Consider the following 23,440-nt stretch of genomic DNA (forward strand, 5'->3'; position numbering starts at 1 on the left):
ACTTCGTTCTTTTTTCTTCAATTCCAGCCTTCATAATGACAGTGTGATGACAAATTTACTTATATTGAAGTCGAAAGTTCTAACAGATTTTTGCATTAAATAAACAAATTTTACAAAACTCTTAGCAAGGACGAGAATTAACAAGATATTTATCCATACCATCGATTAATTCCTATCTTAATATATCCTAATTCCTTTGTAATCAATGTGAATTTCTCTGAATAGACGTAATTAGCCAGTTTCTTATTACAAACAAATGTCTTAAATTCTTAGACGTTGAAAAATCTGGTAATTGTCTTATCAAAGCGCGCATCAAATTTCAAAAAGGAAGACAAAATTCTTTGCTGTTATTTCCGCAACCGTCTAATTGAAAAAAGACGTTCAGTTATATTGAATTTTCTTACGCAGTGTAAACTTGCAGAAATCGTTGGAAATCGTTGGAAATCTAATCAAAGTGTTTCAAAAGACGACATATTCAAGAAAGAAAGGTGAATTCGCCGATTCAGTGCAAATTTTCACTTTAGTTTTAACAAGTGAACATTGTGACAACAGTGGATAGTCAAGCCTAACGCACACTATAGAGATTTCTGCATAGCAACACGCCATTTGCAGCAGCAAGCTTAAGCAGGAAGTTCTAGTGTGCAGTGGTCTTTTGCGAGTTTTTTTGTTATTCGTGACAAGTGGAACGAGTATTCAATGTGTTGAATATATTTCGTCACAAATCAACAATCGCCACCGTGTGCGCGGTGAAAGTGAAGCAGCAGCAGCTTACAACTCAACAAAACCATGAATATTAACGCAACAAACGAAGACAAAATGGCATGTCAAAATGTATTATACTAAGCGATGACATTTGGGAGAATAGGCATGCGAATATATGGCTCAACTACCTGAGTCTTTGCGATTTGAGATCACTTGATTATACAAGTATTTTTCCCTAGTGCTTTTTTTTGTATAATCTAGCGCCTTGACCATCCTCGCTCGAAGCTTGTAAACGTCGTCGAAAATAAAAGGAGAATTTCTTCTTCACATTCCTATTTAGAATCGCAGACATTTCGCCCATTTCGTTTTCGTTTGTTGCGCAAATACGCATGGGCTTTGTTGAGCTGTTGTAACCTTCACATTCAGCGGTGGAGATCGTTATTCGTGGCGAAAATCTTTAACATGTTGAATATTTGTTACAAGTCACGAATGACAAAAAAACTTGCAAAAAGACATCTGCACACTAGCGCTTCCTGTTTAAGTACGCTGCTGTAAATTACATTTTGCTACACAGAAAGCTCGTGTGCACCAAGGCTTTAGATCCAGCTCGACCTTCTAAAATAGAGTAGAAAAACTATAAGGAAGATTTCTAAAAACAAATGTTCAATTTCGAACGGTATTTTAACTGTAAAGGCCAAGGAGAGGCGATAGTTTTCTTAGATAGTGATCCAGAGAAATAAATGTTGTACAAAGTCGCTTCAGACTGCATGTATAGCGTTAGTTTTCATTTCATTCGATGTTTGGTATTGTCCTGGTAAAAGTTGGCAAATTTCTATTGTCGTTTAAGTAAGTTTTATCGGTTTGTAAATATAATAGCTATATTGTGAATTTCACTGAATTATTTGATTGAAAAACAAAACTATGACAACCATGAAAAAAACGAGGTCAAGTATAGATAATGCTGCCGACCAACCTATCGACTTACCAACCTCTCGACCCACCTATCGACTTACCAACCTCTCGACTAACCTCTCGACCAACCGACCTACTTACCAATCATCGACCTACCTACTGACTTACTGACCTATCGACCAACCTACCAACATACCGAATACCTACAGACCAACCGTCCAGCTTATAAAGTGCAAATATCCATTTTACATACGAATGAATTATTTTTGAACTTTCTGTTCGAAATGAGCCAGAAGCTTGCTAAGCGCTTACTCGAGACAAAGAAAATTTGCAGATGTATCTGCGCAGTCCTCCGTCCAAGTATTTCCATATGAATTGCATTAAATATGATAATTTTATATTAAATCAAGTGATTTATACACATACACTTCGGATTAATATGCTCTAGCAGACTGCATGCACGCCCATTACAACGAGTTTTTTCCAGATTCTCTTCACTTCACGAATCAGACTAAAGGCAAAGAATAGATATCTTAACAGAAGGTTCGCTCGTGTCGGAAACTATGATGAAACGTGTTTTTCTGAAGCAATTTCTAAGGAGACACGTCTTCCAGCAAGATACTTCAGCTAGATCGCAATAGAAAATATAGATGTTTCTACAAATATATTGTTTTGCACTACAAAAGCTTGGAACCTTATCGTATTCGCAAGATGATAACTCTTTGTAAAAATTTCGGCAAACTTTTGCTTTAAACGTGAATTATTAGTAAAATAGCATTCTCGTGCACAATACTATTCCATATTGATTTTGTGAAAGTATCTTGCTGGGAAGTCACGCATGCGTAGTGAAAAAATACGCCAGGATTTTAGCCGAGTGGGCCTTCTGTTAGATGTCTATTCTGTGCTAAAGTTAAGATGCGGTAATTCGAAGCAACTGCTTTAGTGAAAAGTATAGTGTTAAACTGAGCGACATAAAGATAATCTAAACTAATCCTTTATCGTTGCAAAAGAACTTATGACTTTCAATTAAGTTCGAAAAATCTTCATCGATGACACGTCTTTTTCAAAAAATCTTCATCGATGACACATCACAACAAAAACGAATTTTTCATTTCAAGATGGAACCGACTCTACCTAACAGTGCTGATAAAGAGAATTTTGGATACATTCAAGATTACCCTCCAAACTATCCATCACAACCTGGCTATATCTCTGAGCAAAAACCTGGTGACCATCCACCACAACAACAACAGCCTGTTTATCCCGCTCCAAACTTACCACCTCCACGTTTCCCTATGCAAGCCTTCCCTGCTCATTCACCTGGGGGAATGATACCTCATTCACCTGGGGGAATGATACCACAGCAAGGTACAAGCAATACCACAGTTGTTCTGCTGGTAAGTAAAAACACGAATAAAAACTCCATGCACTGTAACTAGTTACTGTTCAGATGAAAAAAATGCACAATGTAGAAATTAAAAATACTTTTTAGAACCAACCGGCAGTTGGAGCGACCATTCCAGTGGTGAACGACCATTTGAGTTTGTCCATTTTTGCTTGCGCATGCTGTTTTTGCCCACTTGGTATTGTTGCCCTCGTCAAGTCTATAGAGGTAGCTACTTGACTTAATACAACACACACACACATCATTTGCAATCTTTTCTTGTAGCTAGATTGCCAGACGTAGGATTTTAAACAACTTTCAAAATTTCTTTGTAAGAGCTAGAAAATAAGAATTTAAAATAATACGAAATATTTTTTATAAGTAAAACCATTGTATTGAGTAGTAAAACGGTTGGGACTTTTACTAAACCTCCCTTGGCTTTCGAGCACATTTCATCGCTAAGTAATCAAACTACCATGGTCTTACTTTTCAATACTATGATTACCGAAATGTTTTAGTCAGTGCTTCACGCACTGTCAACGATGGTGTAAAATGGACTAACCCTAACCCTAACCCTAACCCTAACCCTAACCCTAACCCTAACCCTAACCCTAACCCTAACATTAGTTTTGTGCTTTTGGGAATATTTTGTGGTGATTTTTATTATTTCAAGCACAATTGATCTTTTGTAATTTGATCTCGTATTTTTGACACGTGTGTCTACCATCTGAAAGGTGGATTGAAGCAACCATAGTATTACAGGTAATGTCATCAGGCGGACCACAGTTTTAGAAACATCTTCCTCGTTTAAAAAATTTATCAATTGCAGCAAGTTTTTATACAAGTGGAGATTTTAATGTGTTGATCGCATTTTCTGAACGGGAGTTACGTGTCATATTGAGTGATGTAAATCAGTATTTTACGAATAATCGTGAGAGCATCATCCACAATCGCGAGAGCATCATCCATATACTAAACTATTTTACATCATCCAATTTGACGATGTCGAGAATAACTTTAACGTTAGGAAAACCAATCTTCTCTCATCTCTTAAGTCAAGGAATCGTTATGCAGCTGGTGATTATGCAGGTGCTATGAACTCTGCACAAACCGCAAAGAATCTGGCAAGAATTTCCATTGTTCTGGGCGTCATTATTTCCACTGTTGTCCCTGTCGTACGTATAGCTAGAGCAGGCCGTTGAGATTGTCAAGAAAACATTCAAGTATAGTTACAAAGTTGTGATTATAGTTCCTTAAATAATTTTGTTGGTTTTACTAGTCAAGTATAGAAACAGTAGTTCATATTGTATGCGTTACTACATGACACTGCAAGAAACTGCAATGGTGTAAAGGTTTTTGATTTGATTTCGAGAGACTTATTAAACGTTTTCCACATAATATATGGGTTATGATTGCACGAATTAATTTAGTTAATTAAATACACAAAAGAATTAATTTGGAATTAGGTCAGGATTCTGAGAAGTTTAAGTGATGTAGCTAATCATATTCGCACATTTTCTTCGAAAGTCATGTTGGAGCATATGAATTTGGAACTTAGCTATAATCTGCAGTAGCATCCGTTCAGGTGGTCCAAAGTCCTTTTGCAGGCTTAATTACATGACGCAACTAAACATGGACTTGATTACGTTTTGGTAGTGACAGGGCCGATCTTTTCATTAAAATAATAGTTTCAAAAAATCTTAATTATAAGGATAATTATTCTCGTGTAGTATGACAAGAAGGACTCTTAGCTACGTCACTGGGCGTAAAATTACAAATACAATTGCAGAACTACGAAAGTTATACATAAACCTAACCTCTGAAGCTTGTGCAGTTCGGTCTTTATATGTTTCTGAAACACTTGAAATTTGTTTGTTTATACATGATCATCAGCAGTAAATAAATAAGCTATCGCAGGTCATCCAACGTGGCTTATGCAAGGTACGTTTAACTACAAAAAATCAAAAACAGGGAATTTTTCTCAGCGGTGCAAGGATACTTCAATTCACAGTAACCATGACAAATCATAAAATAATAAATTTCATTCGCGAAAAATTTTTTAAATTTGTTTGCGCACGCGCTGAATTTGCTTATTCTAAACATGAACCGATAATTTGTTAATTAATGACATAACACAAACGAGCTATTAAAAAAGTGATTGCAGAGTTCTATTATTCACATGACACAGAGACAAAAAAAAACAAAACTAAACTAAAAATCATCACAAAACAAAGCAAAAACCTGAAAGAGATAAACAGGAAAATTTTAAAACAAGGTAGGCTTTCGCCAAGGTAACGCTAATATTAATGTTACAACGCAACAAGTTTTTCAAAGCTGTTGTCAGCAAACACGCCTTTCTTATGATGAACACACAAATGAATTTCAAACGATTAGAATTTGCTCAAGAAATATTAAAACTAAGTTTAAATTTGACTGAACAATCATCAATATTTTGGTCTTTACTTGCAAAATGATCATAACACAAGATACTTGTTGTTGGTATTTTATGATGGTATTGGTATGATTGCTCTTTAGATTTGGTAAAATTAGCTAACTGCATTTGCTAAGAATGTTTATTTCTGGTATTCATGACATTTACGATTAAACAAAATGAAAATCCTTTCATTTTCTTACGCAAGATGGAGCAACCACCTCCTTACAACAATGAAAAATACAACTCCATTCCACAAAATCAAGGATATCCGCTTCAAGGACAGCCTCCTCAAGATTATCCCCCTCACGATCACCCACCTCCAGGTTACCCACCTCAAAGTCATCAACCACAATGTCACCCACCTCAAAGTCATCAGGCACAAGGTCACCCACCTCAAGGACACCAACCACAAGGTCACCCACCTCAAGGACACCAACCACAAGGTCACCCACCTCAAGCACACCAACCACAAAGTCACCCACCTCAAGGACACCAACCACAAGATCACCCACCTCAAGGACACCAACCACAAGGTCACCCACCTCAAGGACACCAACCACAAGGTCACCCACCTCAAGGACACCAACCACAAGGTCACCCACCTCAAGGACGCCCACCTAAAGGACACGAGCCACAAGGTTACCCTGCACAAGGTTATCCCCCACAGCAAACAGCAGGGATGACGCAACAAAAGCAGAGTAACGATACAACAGTTGCTTCAGTAAGTAGAAATAAGACTCACGAAAAACAAAATCATTAACTTCATCTAATCTTACATTTATAACTATCGTCAGTAATAAAGAACGATGCATTATGACAAATTTCAATGTAATACTTATATAGAAAAAAGGTGAAGTGTCACCTTTAGCATCAATGATTCCAAGGGTCAATTTTTACATGGGAATGTCTATATTCGCTTTTCTGTGTTGCTTTTGGCCTATTGGTGCTTTTGCCGTGTTCAAGTCATGTGAGGTATTTGCTCCCAGTATTTACATGCCGTAAATAAGCTATATACTGTAGCTATAAACTTAAATAATGTAAGATTCTATCCAAAAAATTGTAGAAAAAATGCGTGATCCGATATCAGGATTATACATAACGCAGTTAAACGTTCACTGATACAAAATTTTATTGAACGAGTTTTCGGCTGTCTGTCTACAGCCTTCGACGGGTTATAAAAGACAACACATTACAGACAAACGGCTATCCATACAAATTAATTTCAGACATAACTAACTAACAAACCACACATGACAAGACGCCATCTCCGGAAGAATTAGTACGCACACTTTTTAGCATGGTCGAGCCCGAAAAACATTTTCATGGCAATGCAGTTCTTCCATACATAAAAGGACTTACCGAAGCACTAACAAGTCACTTACAAAAATACGATATAAGAGTCACTAACAAACCACTTAAGACATTACAACAAGAATTCCCATCACCCAAACACCGACCACCTATTGAAGAGCAAACCGATGTCATCTAGAAAATACCCTGCAAAGAATGCGATTGGAGTTATAATCGGTGAGACAGGAAGATGCTTCCTTACAAGAAAGAAAGAACACAGGAGGAATATCAAATTGGGACACACTCGGGGGTAAAACATCGCTATCTATGTTTGGGACAATAACCATAAAATAGATTTAGAAAATGTTTGTATCATTGACAGAGGAAACTACAGAATACAAAAAACTTTAAAATCATGGCACACTGGAATAACTAAAGCAGCTGATAACAACTCAAGGCCACTTCCACCACAATATAAAATCCTTTTAAAAAAACTGTAACTCTACCTATCACATAGAACATTATATCATATTACTTTATTTCCGCTTTTTATTTATGCATTTATAGTGTTACACTCCATTCGTTTCTTTTATAACCCGTCGAAGGCTGTAGACTGACAGCCGAAAGCTTGTTCAATAAAAAATTTTATATCAGTGAACGTTTTACAGCATTATTTCAAAAAATTATATTTTGAAATGTTACTTTAGCTTTTAACTTTAGCATCCAGACGTCTTTCTCCTTTACATAGGTTCTATAAAAAGTTCTATATAAAATAAGGTTTCATATAAAGCCTAAATAAGGTTTTAAATAAAGTTCTATATAAAAAATTAAACTAAAATGTTACTTTAGCTTTTAACTTTAGCATCCAGACGTCTTTCTCTTTTACATAGGTTCTACAAAAAGTTCTATATAAAATAAGGTTTCATATAAAGCCTAAATAAGGTTTTAAATAAAGTTCTATATAAAAAAATTATACTAAAATGTTAATTTAGCTTTTAAATTTTGCACTTAGACGCCTTTCTCATATACATATAGGTTCTATGTAAAGTTCTATACAAAATAAGGTTCAACATAAAAAATTCTAAATTAGGTTTTAAATAAGGTTCTATATAAAAAATTTTTCTAAAATGTTAATTTAGCTTTTAAATTTTGCACTTGGACGCCTTTCTCATATACATACTACATTCTCAGTTTTTCCAACAGTAATAAACCTTAGTAACAATAATCGGGTTCTTACAAATCAGTCAAAATTGTATTCATGATCAATTTGTAAATTTCCATAATTTCGTAAAAGCACTATTGCTAATGCGCCACTTAATATACACGACGACTTTTTTTAGAATAGACATGTTTCGACATGATGCTATCACAAGATGTCGAAACATGTCTATTCTAAAAAGTCGTCGTATATTAAATGCGAATTTGTAAATTCTCTTTGTTTGATTGATTGATTGATTATATTGGTTTAGCTCAGATGTGTTTTGCATAGGCTAATGCAAGACACGGCTCTAGACCAATCACCCCATGCGTTTTATTGTGTTTATTTTACAACATGTAATGAAAACCAGTTTATTATATCTCCTGTAGGCAAGACATCATTATAAAGTCGGTAACTATTCAGGAGCCATATTGTCATCCATTAGCGCAAAACGCTTGGCCATCATAGCTATATTCAGTGGAATAGTTTTGATTCCAATCATGATAGTAACAAGAATCGTATTTTACGCAGCTACAAAACAGTAAAGTATAAATATTATCACCTTTAGTGTTGTTAATATGAAATTTTCATGTATTGATTTCTACGAATTACTTTATAATAAATTTATGTAAATACAGTTTTTACGGCGAAAACGAGTATCTCCCTCGTTGATAACGCCTAACTAATATCCTTTGGAAAACAGACATTTTGGAAAATCACAGCTACAGACGTTTTAAGGTTTTAAGAATTTCTACCGTGCTAAATATTTTAATTTAAAGGTAAATCCTTCATAATGCTAAAACTTTAGGTCTTGCATATGTAGATATTTTGTAACTAGATTGTAACTTGACGGCGAAGAGCGAGTTCAAATGATTGACATAAAATGTTCATGTGCTCATACAAATCTTTTATGTAATGCACATATCTCATACGAAAATTTAGCATAATGCTGTAAAGCACCAAATATCGATAAACAACACAAGGTCAACTATTGAGGTGACGTTCCTGGTTCTATTTCCGTTATCCATACTTCCTATACAAACAAGCATCTTAAACTCTAATTCTAATATTAGAATATTAGAATTAGAGTTTAAGATGCTTGTTAGAATTAGAATTAGAGCAAATCCAATTTTAATATTCACAAAAATGTTTTCAGTGTTGCTGCAAATTACGATTTTCGAAGTATTAGCATTTTCGAAGTCTACCCCTCCCTCCTTTAATCTCTGATGTAAATTCATTTGAAATCTAATCCCCCATTCCTTCATATCTGAAGTGCTTCACGCGAAGACAAGTTCGACGAAAAAAAGTGAATTCGGTGAAAACGCTTTTAACAAGAAATTACATAAAAATCCGCAACGAAGTAGCAACATCAGCTGCAAATCAACGTTCTGAATAAAGGTAAGAGATACTTATACTAGATATTTACAAATAGAAATGCTGAATTTCAACTTTCCTTTAACTGTGAATGTAATGCATTTTATATCCGGTGCGAGTTTTTGTTAACTGTGAAGATGCAGCTCATCTCGTAAGACCGCCATTTTGCCATGTTTTCACTTCATTTTGTCAGATGAAAATATGAGCTAGTAATTCTTGTGTTTGTTCTCAACGGTTTGTAAATCTAAATTACATGAATTCTTGTACTGGGCTGGGACTAATCGATTGTTTGTTCTCATCGGTTTGTGTATTAAAATTATGTGACTTCCAATACTGTGATTTAGAAATTTGAAAAGAAATTGTGAGGTATATAGACATACAAACGTAGTTATATCGTAATCATTTGACCAACAAATAAGGAAGTATCGACGTACACATGTTACCGACAAATACTTAAAACGTAGTTATATTAGTAATCATTTGACCAACAAATAGGGAAGTATCGACGTACACATGTTACCGACAAATACTTAAAACGTAGTTATATTAGTAATCATTTGACCAACAAATAGGAAAGTATCGACGTAAACATGATACCGACAAATACTTAAAACGTAGTTATATTAGTAATCATTTGACCAACAAATAGGAAAGTATCGACGTAAACATGTTACCGACAAATACTTAAAACGTAGTTATATTAGTAATCATTTGACCAACAAATAGGGAAGTATCGACGTAAACATGATACCGACAAATACTTAAAACGTAGTTATATTAGTAATCATTTGACCAACAAATAGGAAAGTATCGACGTAAACATGATACCGACAAATACTTAAAACGTAGTTATATTAGTAATCATTTGACCAACAAATAGGAAAGTATCGACGTAAACATGATACCGACAAATACTTAAAACGTAGTTATATTAGTAATCATTTGACCAACAATAGAGAAGTATCGACGTACACATGTTACCGACAAATACTTAAAACGTAGTTATATTAGTAATCATTTGACCAACAAATAGGAAAGTATCGACGTAAACATGATACCGACAAATACTTAAAACGTAGTTATATTAGTAATCATTTGACCAACAAATAGGAAAGTATCGACGTACACATGTTACCGACAAATACTTAAAATGTAGTTATATTAGTAATCATTTGACCAACAAATAGAGAAGTATCGACGTAAACATGTTACCGACAAATACTTAAAATGTAGTTATATTAGTAATCATTTGACCAACAAATAGAGAAGTATCGACGTACACATGTTACCGACAAATACTTAAAACGTAGTTATATTAGTAATCATTTGACCAACAAATAGGGAAGTATCGACGTACACATGTTACCGACAAATACTTAAAACGTAGTTATATTAGTAATCATTTGACCAACAAAAGGGAAGTATCGACGTACACATGTTACCGACAAATACTTAAAACGTAGTTATATTAGTAATCATTTGACCAACAAATAGGGAAGTATCGACGTACACATGTTACCGACAAATACTTAAAACGTAGTTATATTAGTAATCATTTGACCAACAAATAGGAAGTATCGACGTACACATGTTACCGACAAATACTTAAAACGTAGTTATATTAGTAATCATTTGACCAACAAATAGGGAAGTATCGACGTACACATGTTACCGACAAATACTTAAAACGTAGTTATATTAGTAATCATTTGACCAACAAATAGGGAAGTATCGACGTACACATGTTACCGACAAATACTTAAAACGTAGTTATATTAGTAATCATTTGACCAACAAATAGGAAGTATCGACGTACACATGTTACCGACAAATACTTAAAACGTAGTTATATTAGTAATCATTTGACCAACAAATAGGAAGTATCGACGTACACATGTTACCGACAAATACTTAAAACGTAGTTATATTAGTAATCATTTGACCAACAAATAGGGAAGTATCGACGTACACATGTTACCGACAAATACTTAAAACGTAGTTATATTAGTAATCATTTGACCAACAAATAGGGAAGTATCGACGTACACATGTTACCGACAAATACTTAAAACGTAGTTATATTAGTAATCATTTGACTAACAAATAGGGAAGTATCGACGTACACATGTTACCGACAAATACTTAAAACGTAGTTATATTAGTAATCATTTGACCAACAAATAGGGAAGTATCGACGTACACATGTTACCGACAAATACTTAAAACGTAGTTATATTAGTAATCATTTGACCAACAAATAGGGAAGTATCGACGTACACATGTTACCGACAAATACTTAAAACGTAGTTATATTAGTTATCATTTGACCCACAAAATACGTTCAAGTGGAGATGAAATCTATAATTACGAAACAAGCGCTCTTTAAAAATCATTGCCATCTGTAATCCAGAGATGACCGTAAATATAACATGTATGTTTTGATTCATTTCAACTATCAATTACAATTAAAGACGTTTCAAATGAAAATATTATATTATTCTACACAATAACATATCAAAATTCCAATTCAAGATGGCGACGGGTCTACCAAACAATAGCGAAAACAGAATGAGACATTCAATTCAAACCCACCTCTTAACTACCCCCACAGCAACCAGGTCTTCCTCCCTGAAACAACCAGGTAACCCTCCACCACCACCACAACAACAACAGCCTGGTTATCCACCACAAAATGAAGGCTACCCCTCCAAGCTATTCACCTCAAGGCTACCCCTCACAAGATAACCCCCCTCTGGGCTACCCTTCTCAAGGCTACTCCCCTCAAGGTTACCCTCCTCAAGGTTATCCCCCTCAAAGCTACCCACCTCAGCCACCAGTGGGAATGCAACAGCAACAGCAGAGTACCAACACCACAGTTATCATACAAGTAAGTGAAAAACACGAATGAAATGAACACAACAAAACGCGTTTGTTGATTGGTCTATAGCTGAGTTTGCATTAGCCAGTGCAAATCGATCTAAGCTCAACCAATCAAATCAATCAATTAATGAGAACTTGCACATTAATCATGAATGAATTTTAAAAGAAAAATTAAAACATTTGTTTTTGATTTGTCTGTTGCGCATTGTTATCTTATAGAAGAAATAAAAGATGTTTTTCGTGTTTGCACAGGCTTATGTAAACCTCGGAGAAGCTAAGGAGAATCCTTGAGCATGTGCAATCCTCGACCTTCGGTCTCGGGCTTGCACTGATCTGCTCTCGAGTTCTTCCAAAGGTCTCCTCGGTTTGCATAAGCCTGTGCAAACACAGTAAACATCTTTTATTCCTTGAAATTTTCATGCACTGTAACACTTAACATAACGACGTATGGCACGATAAGAATTCTCTCCACATTCCTAGAACCAACCTCAAGCTCAAGTAGTAACAGCGGTCGTTCCTATTGTCCACGACTACTTGGGTTTGTCGATTTTTGCTTGCTTCTGCTGTTTTTGTCCACTTGGTGTTGTTGCCATCTTCAAATCTATAGAGGTAAAGTACAATGCAAACATGAGGATTATGTTCACGAGTATAGTGCATAAGATGAAGACCCTCACAAAATTTCCATTCAATTCCGAAATTTCACAGTAAGAGCTAAAGAGGAATGGAAAATCAAAGTAACAAAACATACTTTTGTGAACATACTTGCTCACATTTTAAGAAAAGTTACCATTTGAATAGAAATATCGTGTGAACGTGTCATACTGAATGATGCAAATCATTTTTTACTATAAATCATTCAGTCTACGTCACCTAATCGATGATGTGATCTGACTGTAAGTTTGTCGCGCTATATGTAAATATCTCGGTGTTGATTGGCTGCAATAACAATAGGATAATGAGGATCTAGTGTCAGGTTGGGACCTGGGCGAGTTGCACAAAGCCTGTATAGCGTTATCCATTGCATAGCAATTTTTTTGAAACTTTTATAAAACCTTTTAAAAAGTAAAACTGCAAAAAATATAATTTTCATACTGAGCAATCACTGAAATGATATAGTTTCGAAGATTACGAAATTTCTATGTCGTAAGAAAAATATAAACACCTTTTTAACAAGTTTGAAATTTTTTTCTATCCAATGGATAACGCCATCCAGGCTTCGTGCAACCGACTCCTGAAATTTATACAGCAGGACCAAACTTGCTCAGCGGTTGGTAACTCATTGATCCTAATTCAATCGGAGCTTTTATATCGACATATTTGATGTGTAGAGTGAAATTTAACATTAAGAAAATCAATTTTCTTTCTCATCTCTACAGTCAAGGGATCGTTACACTGCTGGTGATTATGCAGGAGCAACGAACTCAGCAAGAACTGCATTGACTCTGGCTAAGATTTCCATCGCTTTGGGAATAATCCTTTATATTATTTCCATCGTTGTACGAAGCGTCTGAGCATAATGGGAAGTTTGAAAATAAATATTCAAGTGGAAGTTTAAAATAAAAGATTCAAGTGATGTGAGCTACTTCAATGATTTACTCAATTTCACCAGTTTAGTTTATACAACAAAAACATTTCTTAACACGGTAACCTTTTTCCGTTGAAACAACTGTTGGAAATAAAGGTCCTGGGGCCAGTTGCGAGAAGCCTGGATATCGTTATCCATTGGAAAGCAAAAATTTTTAAACTCGTAAAAAAGATGTTTGTATTTTGTCTTAGGACAAAGAAATTTTGTAATTTTCGAAACAATATTTTATTTCAGTGATTGGAGAGCTCAAATCTTATATTTTTCTCTCCTATTTTGAATTTTTTTGAACGTTCAGAAAAATTCGCTATCCTGTGGAACTACGAGCCACTGCTCTTCAGAAAGAGTAGTTTTATGTTGCATGTCATTACATATTTTGATTATGGTTTTGCAGGAAAATTTACACGTTGCAAAAGGACTTTACGAAGCAATATCAACTACGTCAACATCAATAATGACTATAATGCAAGAAAAATGGAAAATATTACGTAACAAAACACAACCATGGCACTATACCAAATTCTATCGTGCATTTCATAAATAACCGAAAAGTTTGAAAATACGTGAATACGCAGAACACATATAAGGTCCTGTTCACACGATACCGGATTCGCTGAGCAATCCGATACGAAAAATGCACTCTATTCACACGATGCCGGATTCGTAAGACGATAAATAAGTTTTTATATTGCCCCAGTACTTGTGCGTGCAAGCAATAACAGCGATGGTTGCTACTTCAAATATTTCGTGAGAAAATGAGAAATTTTTTTGACAGATAACAAAGTAGAGCTTTTTCTTGAGTGTATTAAGGTTTTTGCATCATTTGTACGAATGGGCGCAAGGACTAAAAGAGTGTAAAGTCCAAATACAACCAAATCTATGTTGCCATTACAATAAGACTAGAAAGAAGCTTTTCACACCATGATAATACATTGTTAAAAGCTTAAACATGCCATGTTGAAGATATATTATATTTGCTGGCGGATTATTCATTTAAAACATAGTTTGTATCGCTATGTTTGCTTTCATTTTTGAAAAATCGCACGGACTTTTTAGTTGCCAAGGTGGAACGTATCGGATTCGAGCGTTCACACGACAACGGAACGTATTGGATTGGTTTTTATACCACTTCCACAGCGGAGTCAAATCGCTCCTGAAAAACGATACAAAGCGTATCGGATTTCAGCGGAGCCGTATGAACGCAAGGCTTATCCGGTACGAAAAGTAATCCGGTATCAAACCAATCCGGTATCGTGTGAACAGGGCCTAAGATTACAACACTGAACACTTCGACATTACTTGTTTTCCTTGCTTATTCACTGGTATATTGTTAGAACATTTTCTATGTTATAACAAAACGACGGTTCACGAATATTCCAGTTATCGCAGCTGTACTCTCAAAGTTAAGTGTTTTATACGTCAACGTGTTTCCTAATGGTTTAATATCACCTGACCAGACCACACTTCCATTGTAGTAGTGACAAGGTTTTGAAGGCTTTTCCTCAAACACAACACAATAAAACCTTCAAATATTTGCCAACCATACTCGTCACTACTTACTGGAACCCAATCCTGAAACAAGGTGAGTAAGTTCTAGGCTTTCCATTGAACGTCCTAATTTCGCTGTAAACTTTTTACAAACACACTCGAATATTTTCTCCAAGTCAATGTAGCGACAGTAGAAAGAAGGATGACCTCTCATTGCAAATTATCTTCTTTTCATTCTTCCTGTCATTGGGGATATAAAACATCATGGCTTAAAGGTTAACAAAATTCACCTCGATTATTCCATGCAGTTAGTCTTCTATAAGAAATTGTAAAATAACGACAGACAAACTCATATCTAAAATCATTCCATCCTGAATTCAATACCATCTTTTCACTTGATTTGATATTGTTTCAAAATACGTAATAGGTCCCTATGGGCAGAACTCGAACTCAAAGTCTCGGTGTTTGAACATCGTCATGAAGAAATAATTATTTCCTGAGCTTTTAGCAATTTATCTTTCAACCACTTGAGAAAGTCAAGTTCATTTTTCTAAAGCAATACACTTATTGAGTGTTCAACATATCGTTATATAAAACCCTTTGTTATTCTGCGTCACACAAACAATGTCTTTCTGCGTCACACAATAGCTAAGCTCTGCTGCTGTTTCAGCTCGTTCAACTCATATATAAACGATGGCGCTTAACTACTTCATCCATAGTTAAGGCTAGTACTTCTCAATCCGAGAAAAACTGTAACAAAATTCACAAATTATGATGAATAATCTGGGTTTTTATGTGATATAGCCACAAATAAAAAGTTCGGTTGATAAGTTCAGACATACCCGAGTGGTGACAGTCAATTCTTTTATAATGATTATTTCCTTATTACGGAAATAGCGGACGCGCATTTCTAACATTCTCTACATCCTCATCCCGTCATAAAATCAAAACGCTGAACTGATTTTGTTTTCTCAAGAGAAAGCAACGAACAAAAAATAATATTTTATCAATAGTTAAAATATTATGACTTAAAAAGTATGAATATATTCAATACACTGTCCCTCGAAAGACCTTTTTTTCTCAAATGTTGTATTATTAGAACGTGCTTTTCGTCATCCTTCTCCATGTAATACGTCATCCTTCTCCATGTAATACGTCATCCTTCTCCATCTATAACGTCACTGGAACTTCCGGGATGTCACATATAGATAGGCATTTCCTTTTGTCAAAAATCTCGTAGTAAACACATGTGTATATAAAAATTTCAATTGTATTGTTTGCTATTCAACCACGCACTGCCTCTTACGAAGACAAGTTCAAAGCCAAAGAAACAGCGTTCTGTTTGTTGATTTAAAGGTAATTGATCATTGCTTTGAAATTAGTCCTTTTAAGTATGAAAGTTGTGCAAGTTGTCATGTTGATTTTTGACATATATATTTTAATTGTAAACGAAGAATGAAAGTTTTCGTTGAATTTGTTAACGTAAAACGACGACAGACATGATTATAGTACTGCATAGGAAAAACTAGTACGTGTAGTGCATTATTTTCTTTTAATATCTGCATAAATAATAGTTTTTATTTCGGCTGGACAGGTCGTGAAGGATTTACTTGATAACCAGGATTAAAATAGATGGTAAATAATAATTTAATGTAGAATTAGGACAGGATTTAAGGTCAGATTGATTTGTGGTATCAGGTTAGATTTTAGGATTTAATCAATACTTTTTTAAATAACTGTCCCTTAACAAGGCAAATTGTTTCAAGGCGTGAAAACCATCAACTATATCAAAGAATAGTTTTCTTAGATGATAAGAACTCAAATTCCGTTTGTCAAGCATAAGAAAAATTCTAATTCTAGTCGGTTAGTGAATTTTCACGAAAACATTTCTATCATGTTTTAGGTACGTGCATAGGCGGCCCACAACTACGGTTTTATTATTGATGAATAAAGAATTTGTCGCACATTCATCGATCGATCTCGCGCGTCAATCTCGCGCGACGTTCGTGTGACGTTCAGTCTTATCGGTTTATTAATTACGAGATCGATCGATCGATGCGACACAAATTCTTTATTCATTAATAATAAAACCGTAGTTGTGGGCCGTCTATGATCTTCGTCTCAACATCCGCAAGACAATAGGAAGAAATTTTTTCATACCACTAATCAAATAGACGGTCAAAAAACTGTGATAACTTTACACGTCCTACGCTAACTTTCGGACTGCGATTGTGCTTGACAATGCCCCAGTCTCAGATTTCACAGACGTCAAGAAAAAAAGGGAAAAAACAAGACTTGATTTCCACGCATAACATTTTGTAATACGTTCTCACCCTACGCAAATACTAACGATATTCTTCGCCATGCAACAAATATAAAATGGTACAAAAAATAAATATTCTCATTTTTTATATAAGATGGAGCAACCCCCTCCTTACTCCAATCAAAAAGAAAACCCAGCCCCCCATCCTCCTCAACAACAGGAACCTCTTCTGGGTGAACACACTGAAAAACACCCACCTCAAGGTTATCCCCCTCAAGGTTACCCACCTCAAAGTTATCCCCCTCAAGGCTATCCAGCTCAAGGTTACCCTCCTCAAGGTTATCCACTTCAACAACTAGCAGGGATGACGCAAGAACAGCAGAATACAACAGTTCTAGTGCAAGTAAGTAGAAACAAGAATCATGAAAACTGACTTATAAACTTACTTCACCGACGAAGAGCAATCCATTCTGAGAATTTTCAATTTGATATTTCTAGAAACAACCTCAGACTGCAACAGTAGTAAAAACACTTCCAATCCTCAATGACTACATGGGACTGTCCGTTTTTGCATGTCTGTTTTGCTGTTGGCCAGTTGGTATTTTTGCCATCATCAAGTCAAGAGAAGTACATGTTTCTATACAAACATAACATTTACATTCAATAAGCAATACGATTGAAACGCTAAGCTCAAGGGTGAGGGTTCATTTACGAAATCGTACAAAATGTTACTTTTGACATTTGCTTTATAAAGTCTAATGAATTATAACATGAAATGTGTGTTTTCACTGCACGAGAAACTTTATTTTCATAAAGTGAAAAGTTCTTCCTCTAATATATTACTTTTGAGCTGAATCGATGACGTAATAATGGCATTCTATGGAAGTTAAAGTTTTCACGTTGTAGGATGCACACATTTAAAAAGAAATTCACGGAGTAATATGATCAAAGTTTTCACGTCGTAGGATGCACACATTTAAAAAGAAATTCACGGAATAATATGATCAAAGTTTTCACCCTCGTAGGATGCACACATTTAAAAAGAAATTCACGGAATAATATGAATTCGCACAAATTATTTTCTTATGTGAAGTCAATCCTCATTATGGTTATTGTAAACAATGCAACTTTACATATAACTCACTTCAATGTACTCTTAAAGATAGTTTTCCTTTTTCACCTTTAGTCAAGAAATCATTATAATGCTGGTTACTATGATGAAGCCATGAGGTCATCAATAACCGCAAGAAATCTGGCTGTCATAGCTATAATCTGTGGAATAATACTTGTTCCTTTCATGATAGTTCTGAGAGTCGCAGTTATCAAAGAATGAAGTAGTTAATGATTTATATACACAATTGTCAACTTGGATGATCATAAGAACGTTTTTATTGTGTTCAGAAGTACTTTGTGCAATAACTTTAGGGTAAAAAAACTATTTAATCATTGACGTATCTAGGGTAGGTCAAAATACATTTATAAAAGCTCATTTTAAATACAAAAGACTTTTTAAATGCCCGTTCACATGATCCGATTTGTCTGATCCCAAAAAAACGGATCGTGTGAACATGTTTAAAGTGAGCAGCCGAAAGTCGGATCCGTCAGTCTCAAAAATCGGATGGAAATAGAAGTTGCTCTATTTTCATCAGACAACATCAAAAGAAGTCGACTAAGCTAAAGCTTTTTACTCTTTACACTTCCCAAATTTGAGCTAACGCGAGAAATTAGATTTGAAAAAGACTTGAAAACAAGTATAAAAATAAGCAAATGTATCGATAAATGTACTGGATAACACAAATTGCTGCTTTCAAGACAAATATCTGAACGAATATAAATGTCAACTAAACCATTGGATCGTCTGAACAAGCAACCAAAAGTTGGAACCGAAACGGTCGGATCCGAAATAGTTAATATTAAAATACTCACAATAGTATTCGCTCGAAAGTATTTTAAAATGAAAATATATTTTCAGTAATGTATTCTGACCGCCACTGGATCCGCTACAGGATGCCTGAGTTCATGTTAAAAAATGACTCTGTTGTAAATGGTGTCACGTGTTGACTTGTCAAGGAAAACCTTGCACATTCGCTGGTACTTTCGAAACGAGAAAGCACGTTTTTTGCACGTGATATTCGCATGGCAGATCAGTTACTCGAGGAATTTGGTACTCCTAATAAGCATATCAATATTTGGTTGAGAAAACGTCATGTCTAAGATTTCACACGACTATACGGAGACAATAAACAAAATTTGCCTCTCTCATTAAATGAACCAAAAGTCATCGACAAATCGTGGTCATAAGTAAGTGCATTTTTAAAAACAAGGTAAGCGTCAACCCTACGTATACTTTTCATTATATATATATATATATTTTATAAGTTTGAAAATTTGTTATCCAGGCATTTAATACACAAAAGATAAAAAGTTTCTCCGGATTTTAAGAGATTTTTTTTGAGCTTTCGACTCGTTGCTTCGAGCCTTCGTCAGAATGAGGATATTTATTTACACGTGCTTTTTAGCTTGGAGACGTTTAGAGCGTCTAATTGGATTAGTGGTTGGATCAATGTGATTGGATGGGGTGAAATGCGTTGCCATGGGTTTTGGTGCATTGTGAATATGATTGGTGTTAATAATATAAGAGTGTAGTGTTTTAGTTTTGGTGTTGTTTGTAGTTTTTTTGTCCTTTTTCTTTAGTTGTGAGTATATGATGGGTATGTCGATATGTCTGTTTTTTGTGTCGTTGTCTTCACTGTACCAAGCTTCTTTAAATTCGCGTGCGTGTTTAAAACGACTTGAACTCAAGCTGGGAAAAGCAAAACTCGACATGGATTTTCTTACGACATGCAGAAAGCGCTCTGTGATACCAAGATTCCTGTGGTTCAAAGTAGCTAGTCGTCGCTTACTTAACTCTAGCGCTTATCGCCAATGCTAAAAAATTTCAATTGTATTGTTTGCTATTCAACCACGCACTGCCTTTTACGAAGACAAGTTCAAAGCCGAAGAAAGTTGAATTCGTTGAAAAAAATTGTGATTTAAACATTACTGAGTCCTATACAACGACGTTCTGTTTGTTGATTTAAAGGTAATTTATAATTTAAAATAGACGACAAACTTCTTCATAGCAAACATGTTTCGGCATACTTTATGCCATTGCGCTCTCACGAAATTATAATTTATCAATGCTTTGAAATTAGTCCTTTTAAGTATGAAAGTTGTGTAAGTTGTCATGTTGATTTTTGACATATATATTTTAATTGTAAACGAAGAATGAAAGTTTTCGTTGAATTTGTTAACGTAAAACGACGACAGACATGATTATAGTATTGCATAGGAAAAAATAGTACGTGTAGTACATTATTTTCTTTTAATATCTGCATAAATAATAGTTTTTAATTCGGCTGGACAGGTCGTGAAGGATTTACTTGATAACCAGGATTAAAATAGATGGTAAATAATAATTTAATGTAGAATTAGGACAGGATTTAAGGTCAGATTGATTTGTGGTATCAGGTTAGATTTTAGGATTTAATCAATACTTTTTTAAATAACTGTCCTTAACAAGGCAAATTGTTTCAATGCGTGAAGAAAACCATCAACTATATTAAAGAATAGTTTTCTTAGATGATAAGAACTCAAATTCCGTTTGTCAAGCATAAGAAAAATTCTAATTCTAGTCGGTTAGTGAATTTTCACGAAAACATTTCTATCATGTTTTAGGTACGTGCATAGGCGGCCCACAACTACGGTTTTATTATTGATGAATAAAGAATTTGTCTCACATTCATCGATCGATCTCGCGCGTCAATCTCGCGCGACGTTCGTGTGACGTTCAGTCTTATCGGTTTATTAATTACGAGATCGATCGATCGATGCGACACAAATTCTTTATTCATTAATAATAAAACCGTAGTTGTGGGCCGCCTATAATCTTCGTCTCAACATCCGCAAGACAATAGGCAGAAATTTTTTCATACCACTAATCAAATAGACGGTCAAAAAACTGTGATAACTTTACACGTCCTACGCTAACTTTCGGACTGCGATTGTGCTTGACAATGCCCCTGTCTCAGATTTCTCAGACGTCAAGAAAAAAAGGGAAAAAACAAGACTTGATTTCCACGCATAACATTGTGTAATACGTTCTCACCCTACGCAAAAACTAACGATATTCTTCGTCATGCAACAAATATAAAATGGTACAAAAAATAAATATTCTCATTTTTTATATAAGATGGAGCAACCCCCTCCTTACTCCAATCAAAAAGAAAACCCAGCCCCCCATCCTCCTCAACAACAGGAACCTCTTCTGGGTGAACACACTGAAAAACACCCACCTCAAGGTTATCCCCCTCAAGGTTACCCACCTCAAGGTTATCCACCTCAAGGTTATCCACCTCAAGGTTATCCACCTCAAGGTTATCCACTTCAGAAACTAGCAGGGATGACGCAAGAACAGCAGAATAAAAAAGTTCTAGTGCAAGTAAGTAGAAACAAGAATCATAAAAACTGACTTATTAACTTACTTAACTGACGACGAGCAATCCATTCTGAGAATTTCCAATTTGATATTTCTAGAAACAACCTCAGCCTGTAGCAGTAACAACAATGATTCCAGTTGTCAATGATCACATGGGACTGTCCATTTTGCATGTCGTTGTTGCTGTTGGCCAATTGGTATTTTGCCATCATGAAGTCAAAAGAGGTACATGTTTCTATAAAACATAATATTTACATTCAATAAGCAATACGATTGAAACGCTAAGCTCAAAGGTGAGGGTTCATTTACGAAATCGTACAAAATGTTACTTTTGACATTTGCTTTATAAAGTCTAATGAATTAGAACATGAAATGTGTGTTTTCACTGCACGAGAAACTTTATTGTCATAAAGTGAAAAGTTCTTCCTCTAATATATTACTTTTGAGCTGAATCGATGACGTAACAATGGCGTTCTATGGAAGTTAAAGTTTTCACGTTGTAGGATGCACACATTTAAAAAGAAATTCACAGAGTAATAAGAATTCGCACAAATGATTTTCTTATGTGAAGTCAATCCTCATTATGGTTATTGTGAACAATGCAACTTTACATATAACTCACTTCAATGTACTCTAAAAGATAGTTTTCCTTTTTCGCCTTTAGTCAAGAAATCATTACAATGCTGGTAACTATGATGAAGCCATGAGGTCAGCAAAAACCGCAAGAAATCTGGCTGTCATAGCTATAATCTGTGGAATAATACTTTTCTGTGGACTAATAATTGTTCCTCTCATATTTCTGAGAGTCGCAGTTATGAAGTAGTTAATGATTTATATACACATTTGTCAACTTGGATGATCATAAGAACGTTTTTATTGTGTTCAGAAGTACTTTGTGCAATAACTTTAGGGTAAAAAAAATATTTAATCATTGACGTATCTAGGGTAGGTCAAAATACATTTATAAAAGCTCATTTTAAATACAAAAGACTTTTTAAATGCCCTTTCACACCATCCGATATTGTAGGATCCCAAAAAAACGGATCGTGTGAACATGTTTAAAGTGAGCACCCGACAGTCGGATCCTTCAATCTCAAAAATCGGATGGAAGTAGAAGTTGCTCTTTTTTCATCCGACAACATCAAAAGAAGTCGACTAGGCTAAAGCTTTTTACTCTTTACACTTCCCAAATTTGAGCTAACGCGAGAAATTAGATTTGAAAAAGACTTGAAAACAAGTATAAAAATAAGCAAATGTATCGATAAATGTACTGGATAACACAAATTGCTGCTTTCAAGACAATAAATATCTGAACGAATATAAATGTCAACAAAACCATTGGATCGTCTGAACAACCAACCAAAAGTTGGAACCGAAACGGTCGGATCCGAAATAGTTAATACTAAAATACTCACAATAGTATTCGCTCGAAAGTATTTTAAAATGAAAATATATT

General features: G+C 35.0%; 4 protein-coding genes and 1 long non-coding RNA gene across 9 annotated transcripts; 4 read left to right on the plus strand and 1 right to left on the minus strand.

Moving 5' to 3' along the window:
* The first annotated feature begins 332 nt into the window (after nucleotides 1–332).
* Nucleotides 333–4,396, plus strand: LOC124450250 (interferon-induced transmembrane protein 3-like). The gene is made up of 4 exons (XM_047000876.1): nucleotides 333–488; nucleotides 2,733–3,011; nucleotides 3,107–3,226; nucleotides 4,054–4,396. The coding sequence occupies exons 2-4, from the start codon at nucleotides 2,733–2,735 to the stop codon at nucleotides 4,198–4,200; spliced, it is 546 nt and encodes a 181-aa protein (XP_046856832.1). The 5' UTR covers nucleotides 333–488; the 3' UTR covers nucleotides 4,201–4,396.
* A 1,241-nt stretch (nucleotides 4,397–5,637) lies between these two features.
* LOC124452297 (annexin A7-like) lies at nucleotides 5,638–6,192 on the plus strand. The gene has a single exon (XM_047002876.1). The coding sequence runs from the start codon at nucleotides 5,638–5,640 to the stop codon at nucleotides 6,190–6,192; it is 555 nt and encodes a 184-aa protein (XP_046858832.1).
* A 3,001-nt stretch (nucleotides 6,193–9,193) lies between these two features.
* On the plus strand, nucleotides 9,194–13,756 carry LOC124450254 (cysteine-rich and transmembrane domain-containing protein 1-like). The gene is made up of 4 exons (XM_047000884.1): nucleotides 9,194–9,318; nucleotides 11,827–12,181; nucleotides 12,655–12,783; nucleotides 13,551–13,756. The coding sequence occupies exons 2-4, from the start codon at nucleotides 11,987–11,989 to the stop codon at nucleotides 13,683–13,685; spliced, it is 459 nt and encodes a 152-aa protein (XP_046856840.1). The 5' UTR covers nucleotides 9,194–9,318; nucleotides 11,827–11,986; the 3' UTR covers nucleotides 13,686–13,756.
* A 2,694-nt stretch (nucleotides 13,757–16,450) lies between these two features.
* Nucleotides 16,451–22,965, plus strand: LOC124450251 (cysteine-rich and transmembrane domain-containing protein B-like). 5 transcript variants are annotated; one of them, XM_047000881.1, is made up of 5 exons: nucleotides 16,451–16,600; nucleotides 17,662–17,845; nucleotides 21,848–21,987; nucleotides 22,083–22,209; nucleotides 22,649–22,709. In XM_047000881.1, exons 2-5 carry the CDS (start codon nucleotides 17,662–17,664, stop codon nucleotides 22,672–22,674), a joined length of 477 nt encoding a protein of 158 aa, XP_046856837.1. In that variant the 5' UTR covers nucleotides 16,451–16,600; the 3' UTR covers nucleotides 22,675–22,709. The 5 variants fall into 5 exon arrangements, with proteins under 5 accessions (XP_046856837.1, XP_046856838.1, XP_046856835.1 ...); XM_047000882.1 differs by having other exon boundaries at nucleotides 16,453–16,600; nucleotides 21,878–21,987; XM_047000880.1 differs by lacking the exons at nucleotides 21,848–21,987; nucleotides 22,083–22,209 and adding an exon at nucleotides 18,006–18,134 and having other exon boundaries at nucleotides 16,509–16,600; nucleotides 17,662–17,785; nucleotides 17,816–17,910; nucleotides 22,649–22,965.
* LOC124450264 lies at nucleotides 17,985–22,213 on the minus strand. Its single transcript, XR_006949924.1, has 2 exons — nucleotides 22,031–22,213; nucleotides 17,985–18,144 (listed from the first exon to the last, which is right to left on the minus strand). It is a non-coding gene; the product is annotated as an uncharacterized LOC124450264 (long non-coding RNA).
* Nucleotides 22,966–23,440: the final 475 nt, after the last annotated feature.

Source organism: Xenia sp. Carnegie-2017, unplaced genomic scaffold (genome assembly GCF_021976095.1).
Source record: "Xenia sp. Carnegie-2017 unplaced genomic scaffold, XeniaSp_v1 HiC_scaffold_24, whole genome shotgun sequence".
In the NCBI taxonomy this organism is placed as follows: domain Eukaryota; kingdom Metazoa; phylum Cnidaria; class Anthozoa; order Malacalcyonacea; family Xeniidae; genus Xenia; species Xenia sp. Carnegie-2017.